The 19,772-nt window shown below is 41.7% G+C and overlaps 1 protein-coding gene across 1 annotated transcript in view; it reads right to left on the minus strand.

The window, feature by feature from the left end:
- Positions 1–18,261: 18,261 nt before the first annotated feature.
- ECT2 (epithelial cell transforming 2) overlaps positions 18,262–19,772 on the minus strand; it is a 45,002-nt gene continuing 43,491 nt past the window's right edge. The window contains exon 25 of the mRNA XM_032783654.2: positions 18,262–18,558. Within this exon, the coding sequence (XP_032639545.2) occupies positions 18,262–18,558 (297 nt within the window). The remainder of the gene's footprint in view (positions 18,559–19,772) is intronic.

Here is a 19,772-nt window from a genome sequence, read left to right on the forward strand (position 1 = left end):
GGAGGAGTTCCAGACCATTAATCACATGACGTGCTGAATCAGTTGGATACTTCACTCACTGCCATTAGGATTGGTTTATTCAGAACAATGAGGAAATCCTAGCTCTTATTCAGCTGAAGAGAAGTGCATTTTGTACTTGGCAAACTGAACCCTCTAACCAGCAAAAATTAGAGACTTATAATCAGCTTAAAGGTGTAGCTCAAAGGAGGTTGTGTGACATCAAGAATCGCTGGTGGCAAGCAAAGACCATAGAGATCCAGAGCTTCACTAATCAACATGATGAGAAGTTTTTTTCAAGCAACAAAAGCCATCTATGGGCCAAGTTTAAATGGTATAACTCCTCTGCAATCCCAGGACAGTTCCACCCTTCTTAAGGACAATGTAGCCCACAAACAACATTGGAAGGAGCATTTTGAGACTCTGTTAAATGGCGAATCTGAAGTCTCTGCTGCCACCATTAAGTCCATTCTTCAGCATTAAATTATAGAACATCTTGATGATCCCCCATCTTCTGAAGAAGTTCGGCTTGCCATCACTCAGCCTAGAAACAAGGCGCCGGGCCTAAATGGCATATCCCTGGAGGTCTTCAAAGCTGGTGACATAGCACTTATGTAAGAACTTCATCAACTTCTTGTTAGAATTTGGAATAATGAGGAAATTCCACCCTACTTAAAGAATGCCAATATTGTGACTATTTTTAAGACAGGGGACAAGTCAATGTGCAGGCATTATTGAGGATTGCCCTCCTCTCCATTGCCAAGATCCTTGCTCGCATTCTTTTGAACCGTCTCCTCTCTCTTGCCGAAGATGTTCTTTACACCCTATGGACCTCAGTCGAGTTGCACAGCTGTAAATGAGGCCTGAATTTGGACAACTGACTAAAGACTGTTTCACTCTTTTTTTTTTAAATGATGGAGAGAGGCTGACATAAAATTATATGGATTATTATGAAACATTTTAATATGCTTGTATGTAGAAAATATATATTTTTTCTGTATATCAGAAATATTTGGTATACAGATATAACCCACTAGGTTAATAACATTTGAAATCTGAACCACAGGTAAAGAAATTACTTAGATGTTGCTTGTAACAAATGCAACAGCTTTATTTTTACAGCACCTTTCAAAAAAAACTGTTGCATTTAACTTCAGTCGAGGATGACCTTATGTAAATCAGATCAACCTATTCATATTTGGCACAAGAGGCTGAACCCCATTTTATTCCATTTCATGCGTTAAGGTCCTATACTATACCTTTTTGGATTAATGAAACAAATCTCTAAACTATGCAATCTGAGTCCGTCTACTTTATGTTTCTCTGTAGCATTCATCATTCTCATGTTTAAATACTAAATCAGCAGTATAATTTAATTCTTACTTTGGATGAAGGATGTCCCCTTTACATACCACGGCTTAGAATCTTACATATGTAATTGGCATTGACTAAGTCCTTTTATTGTCTCAGATTAATGCAGACACACACTCCCCAGGTTACGCAAACCTGATTTACACAAATCTGCACTTACAGAAAACGTTCCGCAAGCTAGAAATAGTTTTTTTGTTTTGTTTTTTGAGTAATGGTCAGGTATAAGTTTCTGATTTACGCAAAATTCCAATTATGCAAGACATTCCAGAATGGAATGCTTGCATAAGTTGGGGAGCATCTGCAATAAAAATGGTCCCTGTTTTTTTAAAAGGTGAAGAACTAGATTTGGATGGGGATATTCCTGATATTCAGGAAGTAATGATGTGTCTTATCATGCTTTATCTTTTTCTTCCAACACACCTTGCTTGGGTTTTTTCCCTTCTTTAGATTAACAGCAAAAGGGACCATTATGATTATCTGAATGTCAAGAACTCTAACACAATACTTTTTGATAAATGCGAGCTGAAATAATGTCTTGTTCTCCTTTACCTTGGCTTTATGGCAATATCTAGACTTCCGTGCTCATAGGTTGAGCTATTCACTGCTTTGTTGACACACTCACAGAAGCGTAACAGATTAGGAAAGCAAAATTTTCCTTTAGAGATGCTGTGCCAATTTTCCCCTTTAATGAACGTTTGTCTAAGTTTTTTGCAATTCTATTTTAATTACAGTTTCAATTAGTAAAACTGCCACTACTAAAGTAAAGCTTTCTGTTCTGTAACTCCCTGGATTACCTTTAGCACCCTTTTTAAAGGTAAATTCTGTAAGATTTGCTTCCCTCTAATCCTGCAACATAATGGCCAATTTTAATGAGACCGGGTTGTGAATTTAATTCTGGAGTAATATTTTTAATATTACCAGACACTTTTTCAGAAGTGTTATAGCTATTAGTCCCCCAACCCTCCATGATGTTCTCTGTTCCCATCTAACGCTTGATGACAACCACCTCTAAAAGCTCCCACCTTCTACCTCATTCTTTGTCTAGATTGCTATCATTAAAGTATGCCCCTCTGGCAGGGATCAAATTAAATTCCGAAAGCGTATTGAATAAAACAGACAACTGAAGAGGTAAGAAAATGTATTCCTGCATTTGTTCTGGTGTCTGGGGGTGACCTAGTGGGTGCCGAGGTGGTGAATGAACTATCCCATTTTACAGATAAAGGCTGAAGATCTCATTGTTCTTCATATTCAGTGAATGACGGGTAAGGTGATCCATAAGAGATTGAGTGTGACGGGAACCACGCTGAGTCATTATACTGCCTTTAACCGTCTCCCTCCAAAGTCTCCTTTATAAGTGAGATGATAGATTTAGAAAATAGAATTACTATTTATCTGCCACTTATGTTAAAACTACCTTGAGAAATTTCATTTCACACAGGGATAAGAGCGTCAGGTTTTACATAATCAACAAATGAGCACAGAGAAATACGTTTTGCTAAGATCCAGAGTGTCACTTTTCAAGGGGTATAAACTGGAAGTGCAGAAAACTGGATTCTACCATTTAATTAGCAATCAGCAATGATCTGTCAGTCATAGCTACTGTAATTCATGAACTGTTAAGTCAAAGCAAAATGGCAAGTAATTAAACTGTATCTATTAGAGCTTTGCTAGCACTCACTCATACAGCTAGGGTTTTAATCTGAGGAAGAAATGGATGTGTGAAACTCCTTAATATATTCAGCTTTTTAATTAGAATCAGTGCTGATTTGTCAGCCATACCGACTGTAATGCACAAACCATTGAAACACAGAGAAAAGACACATTTTAGAAATCAATTATGCTTATATTTACATTCCCTCCAGGCTGAGACACTGCAGAAACTACCGAAATGCTATCTTTGCCATCACAGAGTAGCAGAAAGCATGTAGGAACTTGCAATCCAGTATAGGCAATAAATCACTTACTGTTTAGGTAAAGATAGAGAATCTGAATATTCATGAGGGCAGTGATGCTGAGGTAGTTAGTATCTCCCAACAGTGGGAAATACACACCACCATTTTTAACTGTACACAAAACAAATCCTCCAAGAGCACAGGTAACAGGATTTAGATTCTAGTCAATCCCAATTTAGAAGAATCTCTCAACAGATCAATACTGTGCTCAGTAGGCTGTGCTTTTATGGGAGGAAAGGAGGGAAATGAGCACCCACGAACCACCTTCCAAGACCTCAGATAGAAGCAAACTTTCCTCCAGCCCACAAAAGTATACTGCAACCTCGCCCCTGAGCCCACTAATTCCATCCTGAGCATTTGCCAGGGATCGTGAATTGGGGAAAGTGTATGAATTACTAAAAGACACGTGATATTACTTCCCCAAAAGGGGGACACATGTTTCATCCACAGTGCTCCCACCCCCACAGAACAAAGGATTCACATATCACTGGCATTAGGTCAAAAGGCAGACCCTGCCCCATCCCAGCTGACAAAATACTTTTTTATATTATTAGCCATCCCGTGATTCTGAAAGACTAGAAATTTCAGTTATGGCTTCACCACCACCATCAACTCTGTCTCTGCATCACAACCATTGTTCCTCTTACCAGGGCCGTAGCAACAAAGAACATGGCCCCCTCCGAACATATGTCTGGGGCCCCTTACCGAAAAAGTCAACGGCATATTTCGATGACTTTGCCGCGTCTGAGATCACAAGATTCCAAGTGTGAGCTCCACATGGTACATACAAGGCACGGTCATTTATTTCTAGCATGCGGGCTTGAACTCCTTTATTCTTTCCTCTCATATTTGCGCCGTTATCATAAGCTTGGCCTCTCATGTCAGCAATGTCTATTCCTAAGTTGTTTGCCTTTTCAAGAAACGCTTCCAATAAGCCCTCGCCAGTTGTATCATGAACATTAAGAAAACCAACAAACGCTTCACGAATATTGACACCATCTTCACTGTTGCATTCATTTTTTTTGCCACTTTTAGGGGCCCCCTTCCTTGCGGGACCTCCTCCGGTCGGAGGGTACGGAGGGTGCTCGCTATGCCTCTGCCTCTTACCCACTTTACTCTACCCCACTTACATTTCTACTCCAGTTCACATACCCTTACTTATCGCTATTGATTACTTTGTTGAGTGGGAGAAGACAAGTGAAAAATGGTGAATTTTTTCACAACAATAAATCAATGATCATGAAAATACTTTGAAAAATTTCAAAATAGATCTAATGATGAACTAGACCATTCCAATCCAGCATCTACAGGCCACTGGTCTTGCCTCTTCACTCCTACTGTTTAGCACATTCTGCAGAAACCCACATCTTATCTCTTAGTTCACATATGTACTCCACATATATAAAGCCTCCCGTATTTCCTATCTATGCTCAAAATATGAGAATATCTCACATCTTACATCCTTCACAATGTGTTATCAGCCTCCTGTTTCTTCATCATAGGTCCTGTTCCCCTCTTTATACAATTAAAAAAAAAACCAAACAAAACAAAAAGAAAACCCACCTCTGTCATTATTCCTACACTATTAGAGGTGACTGCATCAACTGTGGTTATACATAACCCTTATCTGAACATTTCCAAGCTTAATTAATTACTGCTATGATCAGACAATTAAAGGCACCAAAAGACCACAAAACAAACAGGCTTTTGCACACACAGAGGATAATTGTGTACTTAACTAATTTGCACAAACAAGTGTTCGGTTGTGTTTACACGTGGGCTGTAAATGTATTCTGTGGCAACTGAAAATCCAGCCCTTAATTGCCCTAATGTTCCTATCTAAACATGACTTGTTTGACATTTAATTTGTTTTTGTGGCATTCTGATTGCCCTTTTGGCTTCTGTCAGTGGTAGAGGAGAGCAGTTTTCTGACTCTGAGCTTAAAACCAGTCTCAAGGCAAAGAACTTGACTTCAGTTTACTTCACCACTCCAACAGCTGTTGTGTAGAGCTGGCCAACATCTCTAGCTCTGAACAGCTTTTCTTGTCGGTTTAAAAAAAAAAAAGTCACTCAAGTTGGCCCTTATTTTGTCTTCAGCTGATGTCTGGCTTCTAGATGTAAACATCAGTTTCAAAAATAGTAGCAAGAAAACTGTGAAATAGCTGCTATTTTATTGTAAAATACAGGTCAAGCAGTCCTCTCTGCACCAGACTCAAAAACAGGTGCACTCAGGCAGTTCCAATCGCTCCGCTTTTTCTCTTCAAACAAAGCATTGTGAAAGATGAATCATCTTCATCCATAAAAGCTTTAGGCTTGCAGTGAAAGCATGTTTATTTCAAACGGTGAGGTATGAATTCTAAATAGGGATAGGTTTATGGCTGGCTGCGACCTTTGAGCTCTCCGATCTGATGTAAGGAAGCGTGCTTTAGCAATTCAGACATTGGACAGGGATTCAGGAGGAAAGGGTTCAAGTCGAGCTGCGGCCCAGACTTCCCGGATGACCTTGAGCATGTCACTTCCTTTTCCTGTGCTTTTGTTTCCCCATGTGTAAAACAGGAGCAATAATCTTCCATGTTTTGTCTGGTCTTGGCTATTGACAATGGAAGCTTTTGAGGGCACTGATCACAGAAGAGGTCCGTGGGCACTACTGTAAATTCTTTTATAATAAATCTCTTTAGCTTAAGCATGGCCATGGCATTCTGTTATGTGTTAACTATGATCTACAGTAATGATATCTCTAAACCAGAGTGAGGCCGTTAGCAAAAGGGACTTGAAAGAGACGTACATACTTGCTGGGAGAGAAACATGAGACTGATACCCAAAATTGTTGAAGGTGTGGAGAACATTCTCCTTGACAGTAGCTACGTAACTACTTAGTAGTGCAGATTGTAAAGGCATGGCTACACTTGCGAGTTACAGCGCATTAAAGCAGCCCTGTGTGCTCTAACTCACGATGTATCCACACTGGCAAGGCACGTAGAGTGTACTGACTCCACGGCTGGAGCGCTCCTGGTACTCCACCTCCGTGAGAGGCATAATGCTTGGTGCGCCATGGCTAGAGCGCCGCAGCACCAATGTGGATGCCCTGGCCTGTTAATGCGCTCTGATTAGCCTCCAGAAGTGTCTCACAATGCCTGTTCTAGCCACTCTGGACATCACTTTGAACTCTATTGCCCTGCCCTCAGGTGACCAACCGTCAGACCAGCCCTTTCAATTCTCTGGGAATTTTGAAAATCCCCTTCCTGTTTGCTCAGCCAGGAATGGAGTGCTCTCAGCGAATCTTTCCAGGTGACCATGCCTCCACGCACCAGGGATCCCCCGTATGGAGCAATGGCAAGTTGCTGGAACTCATCAGTGTTTGGGGGGAGGAAGCTGTCCTGTTCCAGCTGAGCTCCAGCCGTAGAAATTACGATACCTTCAGGCAGATATCAAGGGACATGATGGAAAGGGGCCATGACCAGGACGCACTGCAGTGCAGGGTTAAAGTGAAGGAGTTGCGGCATGCCTACCACAAAGCCCGCAAGGCAAACTGCCACTCTGGTGCTACTCCCATGACCTGCCACTTCTACAAAGAGCTGGATGCAATACTGGGGGGTGACCCCCACCTCCACTCTGAGGACCACCATGGACACTCCAGAGCCCAGTTCAACAAGGCAGGAAGAGGAGGAGGAGGAGGAAAACAGGAGAGAGGGTACTGAGGAGGAAGACACCCCAGCGTCCCTAGATGCATGCAGCCAGGAGCTGTTCTCAAGTCAGGAGAAAGGTAGCCAGTCGCAGCAGCTGGTGCTTGGGGAAGGACAAACACCAGAGGAGACTCCCAGTAAGCAGTTTTTATTTTGGGAAGGAAGTTATTTGGTGCAGGCTCTTGAGGCAAGGAGAATTAGGGCTGAATGCATGCCTAGATGCAGAATAGGGAGTTGATGTGCTCTCTCACATTGTGGTAATCAGCCTCAGTGATCTCTTCAAAGGTCTCAGTCAGAAGCTGTGCAATGCGCTTGTGTAGGTTCCTTTGGAGTGCTACTGTATTCCTTATCCCAGTCAGACTAACATGTCCACACAAGTGTGCTGTGAGGGGCGAGGGGAACCATTGCTGCACACAGGCAAGCTGCATATGGGCCAGGGCGGAAGCCGCACTGTAGTAGAAGACCCTCCCTTGCTTCCTAGGTCACCCTCAGCAGCGAGATATCTTCCAGGACAAACTCCTGTGGAAAATGTGGGGACAATGTTCAGTATAGGGGCCCCCTGCAGCTGTTGGCTCTCCCCCAGGCACAGAAACCCAGAGGACAGTACAGCCTTGAAACTATCAGTCCTCCTCGATGCTGTGCTTACTCACCATTTTGGGGCTCCTGTGGGTTATGTGCATTCACTCTGGGACTGGCAAATTATGCTATTGTTAGACTGTGCTTGTCTTTAAGTATGGGAGAATCATTGCTCTGACTGGTGTGAACAATGCTGCCTCTGTTAAGTGTTGCATTTTGCCTTTACAGATGCAATCTTGAGATCTCAGACATCCGTGTTATCACCAGACAATAGACTCCAGAGAATTAGGAAGAGGTCACTTAAAAGCAAAGAACACATGCTGCATGAAGTCATGCAGTAGTCCCTTAATGAAAATCAAAAAGCGTGGGAGAGGAGGGAAAGTGAAAGGAGGATCCGCAAGCAGAATGCAGAATGCCGGCAACAAAGTGTGGAGCGCCAGCAGCAAAGCACGAAGTGGCTGATAAGCATTATAGAGTGCTAAGTGGACTCAATCTGGGCGCTTGTAGCCATGCAGGAGAAGCACTACCGCGCCCCACCCCTGCAGCCCTTGTCCCCAAACTCTTTCCCTTGTGCCTCCATGTCACCTCCAACCCACTTTCCCCATCATCAGGGTTCTTATCACCACAAGCTGCCAACAACATCTGTAGCTTCATCACCCAGCCCTGCAAACTAGGACCCTTACCCACTGAACTCTACCCCCATCACCATGCATTTTAGTCAGCCTGAAGTGCAACATTCATTGCACAACGCTCCAGACAGGAAGGCTTAGTATGAGAAAAGGACATACGCAAATCTGTGATTGAACCGTTCCCCACCCCACTCTCTTGCCCTTTCTGTTTCCCAAGCAGTTGTGTTTCTTTACAATAAATAAATTTTATTTCAAATAAATGGCTTTTTTGGATTTGAAAACATTCATTATTATTGCATTAAGTAAAAGATACTATAGCCCAGGAAAGCAACAGGCACTGCAAGTCAGTGTAGCAAGCACAGATTCCTACTAACATTGGAACTACTGCGCATCACTCCCTTGCAGGGCACCAAACACTACTGGTGGCTTTCAGCCTCCAATTGCTCCCTAATCCTTGCAGCCCCGTGCTGGGCCCCTCTAATAGCCCTGCTCTCTGACTGTTCAAAATCAGTCTCCAGGTGTTAAAGTTCTGAAGTCCATGTCTGAATGAAGCTTTCACTCTTCCCTTCACAAATGTTATGGAGGGTACAGCATGCAGATATAACCACGGGGATGTTGTCATCGGCCAGGTCCAGCTTCCCATACAGACAGCTCCAGCAGCCCTTTAAACGGCCAAAAGCACACTCCACAGTCATTCTGCACCAACTCAGCCTGTTGTTGAACTGCTCCTTGCTGCCATTGAGGATTTCATCAGCCACAGCATTAAAGGGTAAGAGGTTTCCAAGGATCACAATGGGCATTTCTGCTTCCCCTACGGTGATCTTCTGGTCTGGGGAAAAAGTCCTGGCTTGCAGCTTCCTGAACAGGCCTGTGTTCCAAAAGATGCATGCGTCATGCACCTTCTGGGCTAGCCTGCATTAATGTCAATGAAACACCCACGGTAATCCACAAGCACCAGGAGAACCATCGAGAAATACCCCCTCCAATTAAAGTACTCGGAGGCTAGGTGGGCTGGTGCCAGAATTGGAATATGCGTCCCATTTATCGTCCCTCCCCAGTTAGGAAAACGCATTTGTGCAAAGCCAGCCACAACATCATGCATACCCAGGGTCATGGTTCTTCTGAGCAGAATGTGATTAATGGCCCTGCAAACTTGTATCAACATGATTCCAATGGTCAACTTTCCCACTCCAAACTGGTTAGCAACCAATCAGTAGCTGTCTGGAGTTGCCAGCTTCCAGACTGCAATAGCCACCTGCTTCTCCACTGGCAGGGTAGCTCTCAATCTCGTGTTTTTGCGCTGCAGGATGGGGGCGAGCTCCTCACACAGTCCCACAAAAGTGACTTTTCTCATCCGAAAGTTCTGCAGCCACTGCTCGTCATCCCAGATTTGCAGGACAATGTGATCCTATCACTCAGTGCTTGTTTCCCGAGTCCAAAAGTGGCATTCCACGGTGGTGAGCATGTCCGTGAATGCCACAAGCAATCTCATGTCATATGCGTTACATGAGTCGATATCATGGCCGGACTCCTCACAGTCAGTTTGTAGCTTAAGGAGTAACTTGACTGCCTAATGTGACATGCTGGCGAGACCCATCAGCGTATTCCTCAGCACTCCAGGATCCATTCCCGCAGACCAAAAGGGAAGACAGAGCGCACAGTACAAAAATGTTGAAAGATGGTGCCAAATGTGGACAGAAGCACAGGGATTGCTAGGATGCGAAACGATGCATCAAAGGGCATTGGGACAAGACCCAGAATCCTTTACACCCCCTTCCCACAAGCCACACCACCAGAATGGGAAGAAGTGCTCTGTGGGATAGCAGCCCAGAATGCACCACTCCCAATGCTGCTGCAAGTGCCACAAATGTGGCCACGCCAGTGCGCTGGCAGCTGACAGTGTGGACACACTGCAACACTTTCCCTGCTGCACTCTCCGAGGGCTGATTTACCTTGCAGAGCTCTACATCTGTGAGTGTAGCCATGCCCTGAGTGTGGGATGGACAGCAATGCAGGGTTCTAAGGAACGTTAAGTCCCCACCTAAACTAATCTGAGTAGGAATCCTTTCCTGGGGAGATTGTTATTGCCTTTTCATTTCCTGATTTGAGACAATAGATGAAGGTCGATGCTCCTCTACACTGTTACAAAAATCCAAATCCTAGCCCCCTTGAATCAGTGGCAAAATGACTGCAAGCTGCAGCAGGAGCAGGAATTACCCTAAAGAGATAAGATTTCTTCCAGTTACAGTTATTTTCCAATAACTGCCAGTACGAGTCATTGTAATCTCCTATTCTTTAAGAGCTTCTAATTTTGTACATCCACTGACAAGATGGATTGCTGAATTTATGGAACAAGTGCTTTATTTTCTATAAGTCATCTTCAGATTGCTTTCACTTAGGGAGAGCTGAACCATCCCTTGCCTGCTGAATATTCACTGGGCTGCTCTTCCGCCAAGTCACAAGTGAAAGTAAAGCAGGCTTTAAAGAAGTGCCTGCTGCTACTGTTCTTTCCACACTGACCCCCGCCCCCTCGAAAAGTTGGAGAGGGCATTCCGGTAGACTACGTTGGCTGAAACCTGATGTTTTTTTTAAACCACATTTGAAGAGAAAAGAAGTTTACAAATTACCAGGGGATAATCAGATTATTTGTAATATGGGGGTGCAACTAAGAATCCCAGGCCTGGACCCCTTTGTACCAGGGACTGAACACATATAGATTGTAAGCTCTTTGAGACAGGAACAAAAGTAATATGAAGATAAAGAACTATTAAATATCCTGTGTTCTACAGCAGTGGTTTTCAACCATTTTTCATTTGTGGACCCCTGAAAAATTTCAAATAGAGATGCAGACCCCTTTGGAAATCTTAGTCTGCAGACCCCCAGGGCATCCATGGCCCACCGGTTGAAAATCACCATTTTACAGAATACCTTACATCTAAGAGACTAAACTATTATTTATTTATGGAGAGGAAGTAGCAACAGTGACTCTACAAGCCCTAAGATGTTAGTCTACACTTACAAAGCTATAGTGCAGTCACTACCTCTGCCAGAGAGTGGGATTCTCTCAGGAGCAGAGTTCACTTCCCCTAGAGGCAGTAGCAACCCAGCACAGTTAAACACGGGGACGCTGTTTAACTGTGCAGCTCAATGGTGTGGATTTTTCACACCCCTGACTGAGATTTAAACTCACCAGGTCTTTGCTACAGTAGTTTAAGATTCTTTCCAGTGGGAGCTGCCCCTTTCATCCATTCTTTCATTCCTTCAACGAGTCAGCGAACAAAGCACTCCATCTGGAGTGGAGGCCAAGTGTTTGTGAAGGGTTACTCGTTCTGTGAATGATGGCATTTTCCAGTCCTGCCCATTCTACTATGGGCAAATGGGTGTTGATAGTAGTTCTTTGGTGCATTCAATTTTGGTCCCCTTTAACTATTTCCCAAATGGTTTCCCCAGCTCAGTCAGTCACACAAGGTGTGCATTGATCAAAGTGCACGATTTACTGGGTGTTAAGACAGTTTGACCTGTTCCCTGTCAGGAGCAGGGACAGCGTTGACAGTTGATTGACTGAAAAGCTAGGTAGTATCATTTATTGATGACTAGTGCTTCTATTATGATGTTAGTCCCTTTGAATGTCCTCCTAACGCTCCCTGTTCATTATCTGACAGTACTGCACTGTTTGTTACATCCACTTGTTACACTGGATTATAAAATCTTTGGCCAGGAAACATTTTTTTCCTGTGGTTTTATGATGCCTATCACAATGCAATCTGGATCTCGAACTATTACCTGACACAAATAGTCACCCATTAGTGGGACTGGGAAACACTGAGTTTAGTGAAACAGCAGAGCCATACTAACCTACAAGACTAATGAATTTGCCAGTTATACTATTCACCCACTGTGGAACTGCATAAATCTCTAGTATTTTAGCCCATAATTTAAAGAGTTCCCTCCTCTTATTTTCCCATTCTAGTTCTCTTAGGGGCAATACTAAAAGCAGAATAAGGGCTTTTGACACTAGCCTGAGATTTATAATGGCAGGTGCTCTTAGCAATTCAGGAAACAAACATGCCCTGAATTAACTGCTGCTCAAGTCTGTCACTACAATGCAGTCACAAAGCAGCACACAATGCCACTAAGTGCAGTCTCTGCACTTTAGCATCTCATTTGACTAGGGAGGTCTCAGCCCTTGTGCAGACCTGCTGCAACACTAACGCTAAACTCAGCCCTGCCATCTATGGCAGATTTACCTAGTTACATAGAAAGGCACTTCTTCCCCTGTCCCCCCCGTTCCCCTCCCCCCACACACACACAAAATGTGGTTTTGGTGGAGGATCAGGGATGTTATCCCTACTCTCACTCTCCTCTTAATAAAACTTTAGCCTGGTGATGAGAACACAGAACTGCAGCTTCATTAACACTGAACGAGACTTAAATTGTGTAATTAAATGATCCAGGGCAAGTCTTTTTTGGCATGGATGTGGTCAATTGGATTTCCCCGCCGCCCCAGCAACATAGTTTACACCATGCAGTTTCTGACCTGGTTCTACTCTAGCGTTATATCATTGGTAGCGTAAAACCTCGAAAGTGAGGATTAAGCATGATGTCCATTTCCCAACCTACCTGAGGGAGATTGATGTTGGTTCTGGCCCTTTGCCACAACAAAGTACACATTAGCTCTATGCAGGAGCTCTGGGCGTATCCATTTGACCTTTTACAACCAGATTTACAAAATCAGTTATCGCTGCACCATCAGGTACCTGGCCATTAGTGAGTTCATGTTTGAAGCAAAATATTTTTTTAAAATGGCAAGAATAGGATGGACAATGAACCATGTTGCTAAAGTCCAAAAATTGATAATTTCTTCATGAACTTCTATTCATGGAGTAAACAAGTGGATAGTACCGAGCCTGTAATTCTAATTTGTGTACTCACTAATTCAACTTTCCCTTCTTGCCAGGTTCTTCCATTGCTGGTGCTAGTACGTACAGAAGGTGACTGGACAGTATTAGCAGGAATTTGCAAGCTTGATTTGCAACATGTGTTTAGTGGTTAGACTAACACGCAGACTTATTTCTACAACAGTATGCCAGCCAATCAACACACCACTCACCGACATCAATACGCACCCTCGGTCTACGCCGTCACAACGCTACGGCCAGCACCATCTAATTCCTGACACTTCGAGAAGGCTAACACAAGAACCACCACCTCCGATGCCCTTAATTCTGGTTTCTTAAAATTGGAATCTTCAAAAACAAGCTTCCCTTCCCACACCCTACCTCCTTCCTTCACCCCTTGAACAGGGGGGAAATGGGGGGGCACAAAAGCCATTGATTTCCTGAACATCTGTATACATATATTTTTTGGTTGTGGGACTCGCGCAGAACTAACTGAGCTACGCTCAGCATTGCCTTTTGCTTTATTTCCATTGGTACCCTGGAACCCTTATTGATTACACTCAGTTTGGGGCTTCTCACCATAAAGTCCTAAGACTCGTCATCACAACTGAAAAATATAGTTGACATGTGATTACAGCGATTTGTTATAACCACATACCGAATAGATCTACAACTACCACATACAGAAGCTGTTAATTCCATCAAGGCATTCTTGTGACCAACTGTATCTAGAACACAGCTAGTAACTTCACTCAGAAAGATTCTACACATAGGTGTGGTGTGACCTTGTCTCTGATTGGTGCTCTTGTGATGATGGTAGACCAGGTGCCAGCTCTCACCAGGGCTTTAGCACCAGATGAGCACTGACAAATTCACTAGCTGGAAACTCAGACCAGATCACCCGTTTACATTAGTCTTATTCAAAGAGACAGGTGTTAGACTTGTAAGGGATGGCATTAGTCTCTATAAAAAAAAAAAAAAAAAAAATATTTAATGATTGTATGCATACATCTTTATTTAAGAATGTCTGAATTCATGCTATTAAAAGTGTAATACTTAAGTTTTGTTCTATAGCTGTGAAAATGCCTGCTCTGAATTACGAACCCAGCAGGAGGAATGGTTCCCCACTCATCAAGGACTTCAAGGACTAAATGGGCCAATCATGCAACGTCATGATTACAAGACTGGGTTTTATGCGTCCTCTTACACCTGTAGAAGGTGCTATGTGCAAGAAAGCTCATCCCATCACCTTGAATTTGCGAAGAAGGAAATTTAAATAAGCTGAATTAAACATTTTGTATCTCGTCACTGTTTGCTTTCACAGGGCTGGAGGGAGGAAACCAAAAGCAGAGATTTCCCCAGTCAAATGTTTAGCCTTAACAGGCATTCAATTTGCTTGACATTACATCTGTCACTTTTTGGAACCATAGACTAACTCATTTGTATAAATATATTGCCTGCTTTTAAAACCATAACTCATTTATTTTTCTTAGTTCAGTTTCCGTATAGACTGGCTTATGAGCATTGCCTTTTCGAGTGAGACATCTTATGTACAAAATTAACATGGTGGCAGTGATGGTCTCTTGAGGATTGGGAATCACCTGAATATTTTGATTAGATATTTGGTAAGATTAGGTTTATCACTAAGTCCGCTTTGTCTGGGTTGGTAAGGGACAGACTGGAGTGCCCAAGGGACTGCTAGAACTCCATGGTAAAATAATTATAGGACTTCAGGAGTTCACATTTGATTACTGGTTTGGGAAAGATCTAAATTTCTAGAACATTTCAACAGTTGGATGGCTCTACGTTTTTGGACTCTGCCCTGAGGTTTGGCACTCATGGTGATGGACCATTCCAGACAGCATGAACCCTTATAGCTTTGTCCTGTGTTGTTAGTTTTAATGAAACAAAGGCCCTAATACAACAAGGGACTCAAAGGTGATGGTGGTAAAAGTGCTCGACCTAGCAGAGGAAAGCTCACTGTTTTGGAATTTTGCTAGCTTTACTTGGAAATTAAAGCATTAATTATTTCTGGTATCAGTATGTAGTGTTTAAGCAAGCATTAGCTTTAATTGATTGAAATACACTGAATGATTCTTCCTTTAATTTAGACTTACATATGTATATTCCACCCTACAGCTAGCTTTCAGAGCATATTGCGTGTAACTTTAGGGATTTCTCTTGGAAGATATAGCTACTTTTTCTTCAACACAGGAACCAAAGATAGTATTATTGTCAGAAAACATGCAATAATAAGTGATAGAACAGCATCCACAGTAGTAAATCCTCAGGAATTTCACAAGAACCTTGTTGGGTATATTCTTCTAATTTAGTGGGCTGCCACTGGTATTACTTATGAACTCACTTAAAACAAGCTCTAGACTAGTCCTGATGCAGTGCAGTAATGCTCTTGACAGACTCATTGGACTTTTCTGAACAGTCTGTTTAGTACAATATAAGCAATGTTGTTTTAAACAGTTCATTTACATGATTTATTTTGGCAAAAAACTTATCTTAAAAATACAGAAGTAACAGGCCATCTGACATCTTCAAAAGCAAAACTAATTACATGTAACAGAAAAAAGTAGCATTTTGTGGTTAAAGGGAATCTTAGAGTTGGAAGTGCCACACATGACATACAGGCAATTAGTTCAAAGTTATTAACTGCAGAAATATACACAGTTGGACAATTCCTGAGACGGTGTTGGATAATACAGAATGAAAACATGATTATTTTAAAATGTACAGCTTGCAAAGAAAAAAAATACAAAGACTAAATATAGCAAAGATGTAGAAAAAGGTTTTGGAAATTATACACTAAAAACCTGCAAGTAAAAATATTAGTGTTAGAAACTTAAACCAGGTCCACAATTTCAGCTTCGCACTGGAGAAGCCTGTGCATGAATAAGCTCTCTCTCTATATAAAGTAGTTAAACAAGGTTCCGGAGACCATTCTAAAAATAGTCTCAACTCAAAGGCTATAAGTACAATTTAGGTACAGTGATGTTTTTTCTTGGACTTGCACATCCAAAAAGTGTTAGTTTTAATTCGCTATCAGATCAAGTTACTTTTGGTGGCTAAACCAGTTACAGGATTTGGATGTATTGGATTAGAAAAGGATGCATAGAAAAAAATGAAGGACCATATGCAGTACATACTTTCTTGCACCAACAATCTAGATCTTTTGGAATATCCAGAAAAAGCAGCTGCATAACAGGCCAACTGTCATACTTTAAAGGGCATATCTTAAACTATTTCAGTTTAGTCAATAGTCCATGCATTAGCTTTTAAGATGAGTACAGAGCCAATTGATTAAGCTAAGCAACCTCTTCTAGATTAACTGAAGAACATCACCCAGTGGATGACTCAATTAAGAGAGACTTCTTAATTTCAGCATTTGACACCAAAACAGTTTATTGCATAAAGGAGACAGTTTGTTGAAAGAAAGTGTTTATATTATGTTTATAAGCCTAGATCAAAGTTTTTCACTTGTTTGATTGTCTAGGTGATCTTCTTCAGTACTAGTCAAAGAGTCCCTACCAGTTAGCAAGATGTTAGGTAACTAAGTTAGGCAACTAAGTGACAATGACTGAAGTACCATTAATGTCAGTAATAGGTCATCTGAACAGCCAGTTGCTTGTCAGTCATTACAGCATAGTAGTTCGTTTTAAGCCTACTTCATATCAAGTGGGTTGTTGATCGACTTAAGGTATGACTCCTCTTTGCAAACATTGAGGGAAGGTTGACTAAGGAAGGAGAAGGGATACCCTGGTAGGGAGGAAAAAAAAAAAATTGTTAATGTGATCAAGGTAGTAGTCTCCGTGTTGTAGTCATACCTCTCAACATTTCAAGACCCAAAATAAGGGGGACACAGTGGCTCCAGTCTCTTCAACAGAGGTAGTCTGCTGACCCCTAATATTAAGGATTGGCATTTTCAAGTTTTGGATAATGAACTGGGTGGGTAAAACACATGGTTAAGTTCATTAGAGAAAATGAAGGTTTTCCCCACAACAAGATTGTTGAGAGGTATGCACAGAACTAGGAGACCTTCTGAAGAGTTATCTTAATAAAGCAAACATATCTAACCCACATCCTTGTGCAGTTCATGCTGTTACAACAGCGTAGTATCTCCTTCCAAGTTTTCAAACACAGAACACGTTATAACACAGTTTGCTATATTAGCAAATCTTGAAGGATTGAGATGACCTTCCCCTAGCTACATAATCACTTAAACTTCTTCTGCTCTTACCATATTTTCAAGATTCCTCAAAAACTACTGATTTGATCATAACAGATACTTTGGTATAAAAAAAAGCCACAAAAATTGTAACTTAATTTTGATAGTTTATTACTGAATAGTCTTAGTCTATGTATGTCTGTATATGATTGCAAGCTAGATAAAAGGCTTGCTATTCTGATGTTGTAAACGAGTTTCACCAAAACTGATCATCAGTGGATTTTAAGGTGATCTGCAGGCTTAGCAGTTTCTTGCTAAGCAAAAGTTGAAACTAAAATTAATATAAGAATAGTTGTAAGAACTGCTTTAAGAGCTAAACATTTTCTTTACAACTTCAGAAGTTTAATTTCACTTGAAGTGATAGTACTATAGTTGTGCTTTAGTTGTTGACCTAGAAGAGAAATATGTTCTTATGGAGGTATTTAGCAGAGGATGACAATTGCAAAATTCACTGTTTAAGACTCATGAAAGTCTCAACAGTTGTACTCTAGAAATCTTCCATATATACAATCAGAGGCAATAGACTACATGCTGAATCCAGAATTTCATCTGTCAAATTTTGACTTCAGCATGAAGACTCGCCCACATTTACATTAAATTGTATAAATATAAAGGAGGCACTTCAATGCCATCATAGGGCAAACATGGTTTAAAAACTTGGAAAGAAATCCAAAACTCCTCAAGACCAGTGATGTCAATTCCATTTCCACAGAATTTAAATTCCCCATTTCAAACCCAACTAGTTAACAACAGAAGAAATATTAAGTAGCCTAATGGGAGCCAAGATGTGCACCAAGACAGACCAAGAAAAACCAAGCACCCGTTAGAAACATTTGACAGATTCTTTAATCTTTTAGTAGTTGTGCTAAATAGGAGAACCTTTAGGAAGCTCACTTTATGCAACGTGGGCATTAAAGATCAAAGTCGAACGACAGAACTGTTCTCAACACCACTCTGGTCATCTCCTACGTCACAAGTGGTAGTAATGACAGGAATGGGACAAGGTCTGGCCAACGAGTGGCCATTTAAGCTTTCAGGGCTGGAAGGAGTTTTTCCTTCTCTGGCATGTGAAGGATGGCTAGTTGGAGAGCCAGGAAAGAGCACAGGTTGAGACCTGGAACTTTGAGAGCTCCCATCAACAGAATTGGAGCGCTGAACACTAACAACATGTTTGACAGATCCATTTAGGCTGTATGTAGAAGAGGAACGAGCAATCTACAAACAGGAAGGGGGGAGTGAAGAGTTAGTGCAGACACTGCATAAATTCACTGGTTACTCTTTTATTGTGCCTTATTTCTAATGTCATTTCTCTTTAAGTTAAATAAAATTGTACATACTGATGGCCAGGATATTATCTGGACAAAACATTTCATCTAAACAATTCCTTTGAACCCCTTTGTAAGAAGCTTAGTGGGCTCTTATGTTCTGCAAATTTTAAAAAACTTACTCAATATCTTCAATAGATTAATTTTGCAGGAACAGCAGTGAGATCATGTCATAGCACTTTAAACAGGTTCAATAATGCATATGAGCAAGATCAGTACTCTTTCTGCAATAGTTTGCTTCTAGGCGAGATTACTTCAATTTAAGACCATTAATACAATAAATTCACAAGTCATTTTCCCCATCCAAAACAATGCTCTTGGGTACACATTATCAGTGCTATTGTGCATTAGGCCATTGAAATGCCTACATGAAGTGCTGCTTTGACCCGATATCCCAGGTGTCTATATCATCTGTCACAGCAATATACAAAACAAAATTTCAGACAACTGAATCAAACTTTTTTATAAAGTGTTATATGTAACTTTAAGAGCTAGGATCCAGAATACAATCCCATGGAGGGGAATTAGAGGGCTGCCCACTGGAACTAAAAATCACTGGGGTAATTATTGCAAATCCCTAGGCAAGTAGCAAGTCTGGAGTAGCTTTACCTCCTGGGGACAGTTGCATATGCTAATTTAACTCTATACTGTTTTCTGTTTTGTTAGTCAAGGTCTCATAAAGTGATCACCCTAACATAGTGGGGAAAAGTCACTGTCATCTGATCAGTGAAACTGACCAAGAGGGCCAAATCCTGAAGGACTTGGAGAAATGAAAGATGGGTGACTATTTGGTAAGCTAAGACTAGCATGTGAGCTGTTTTTAAGATACGTTCTCTTTTGACCTGAACAAACTCTTTGCTTTGATACCATCATTGCCCCAGAGAGCAAGCAAAACTGCAGGTGCTCAGTGAAATTCAGACATGATGGGATAATCAGTGAATTGAAGAAGGAATTACATTCCAGATCTAGACAAAAAGAGTTGCAAGACTCCACCTAGAGTGTGGGTGTCCTCAAGGAGGCCACAAAGGGGTGAGAGATGCAGTTACCTTGAAAACTGTGAAAATTGCCATTCAGTCCCACCCAAATGCAACACTTGATTTCATA

This window comes from Chelonoidis abingdonii, chromosome 8, assembly GCF_003597395.2.
Source record: "Chelonoidis abingdonii isolate Lonesome George chromosome 8, CheloAbing_2.0, whole genome shotgun sequence".
NCBI lineage: Eukaryota > Metazoa > Chordata > Testudines > Testudinidae > Chelonoidis > Chelonoidis abingdonii.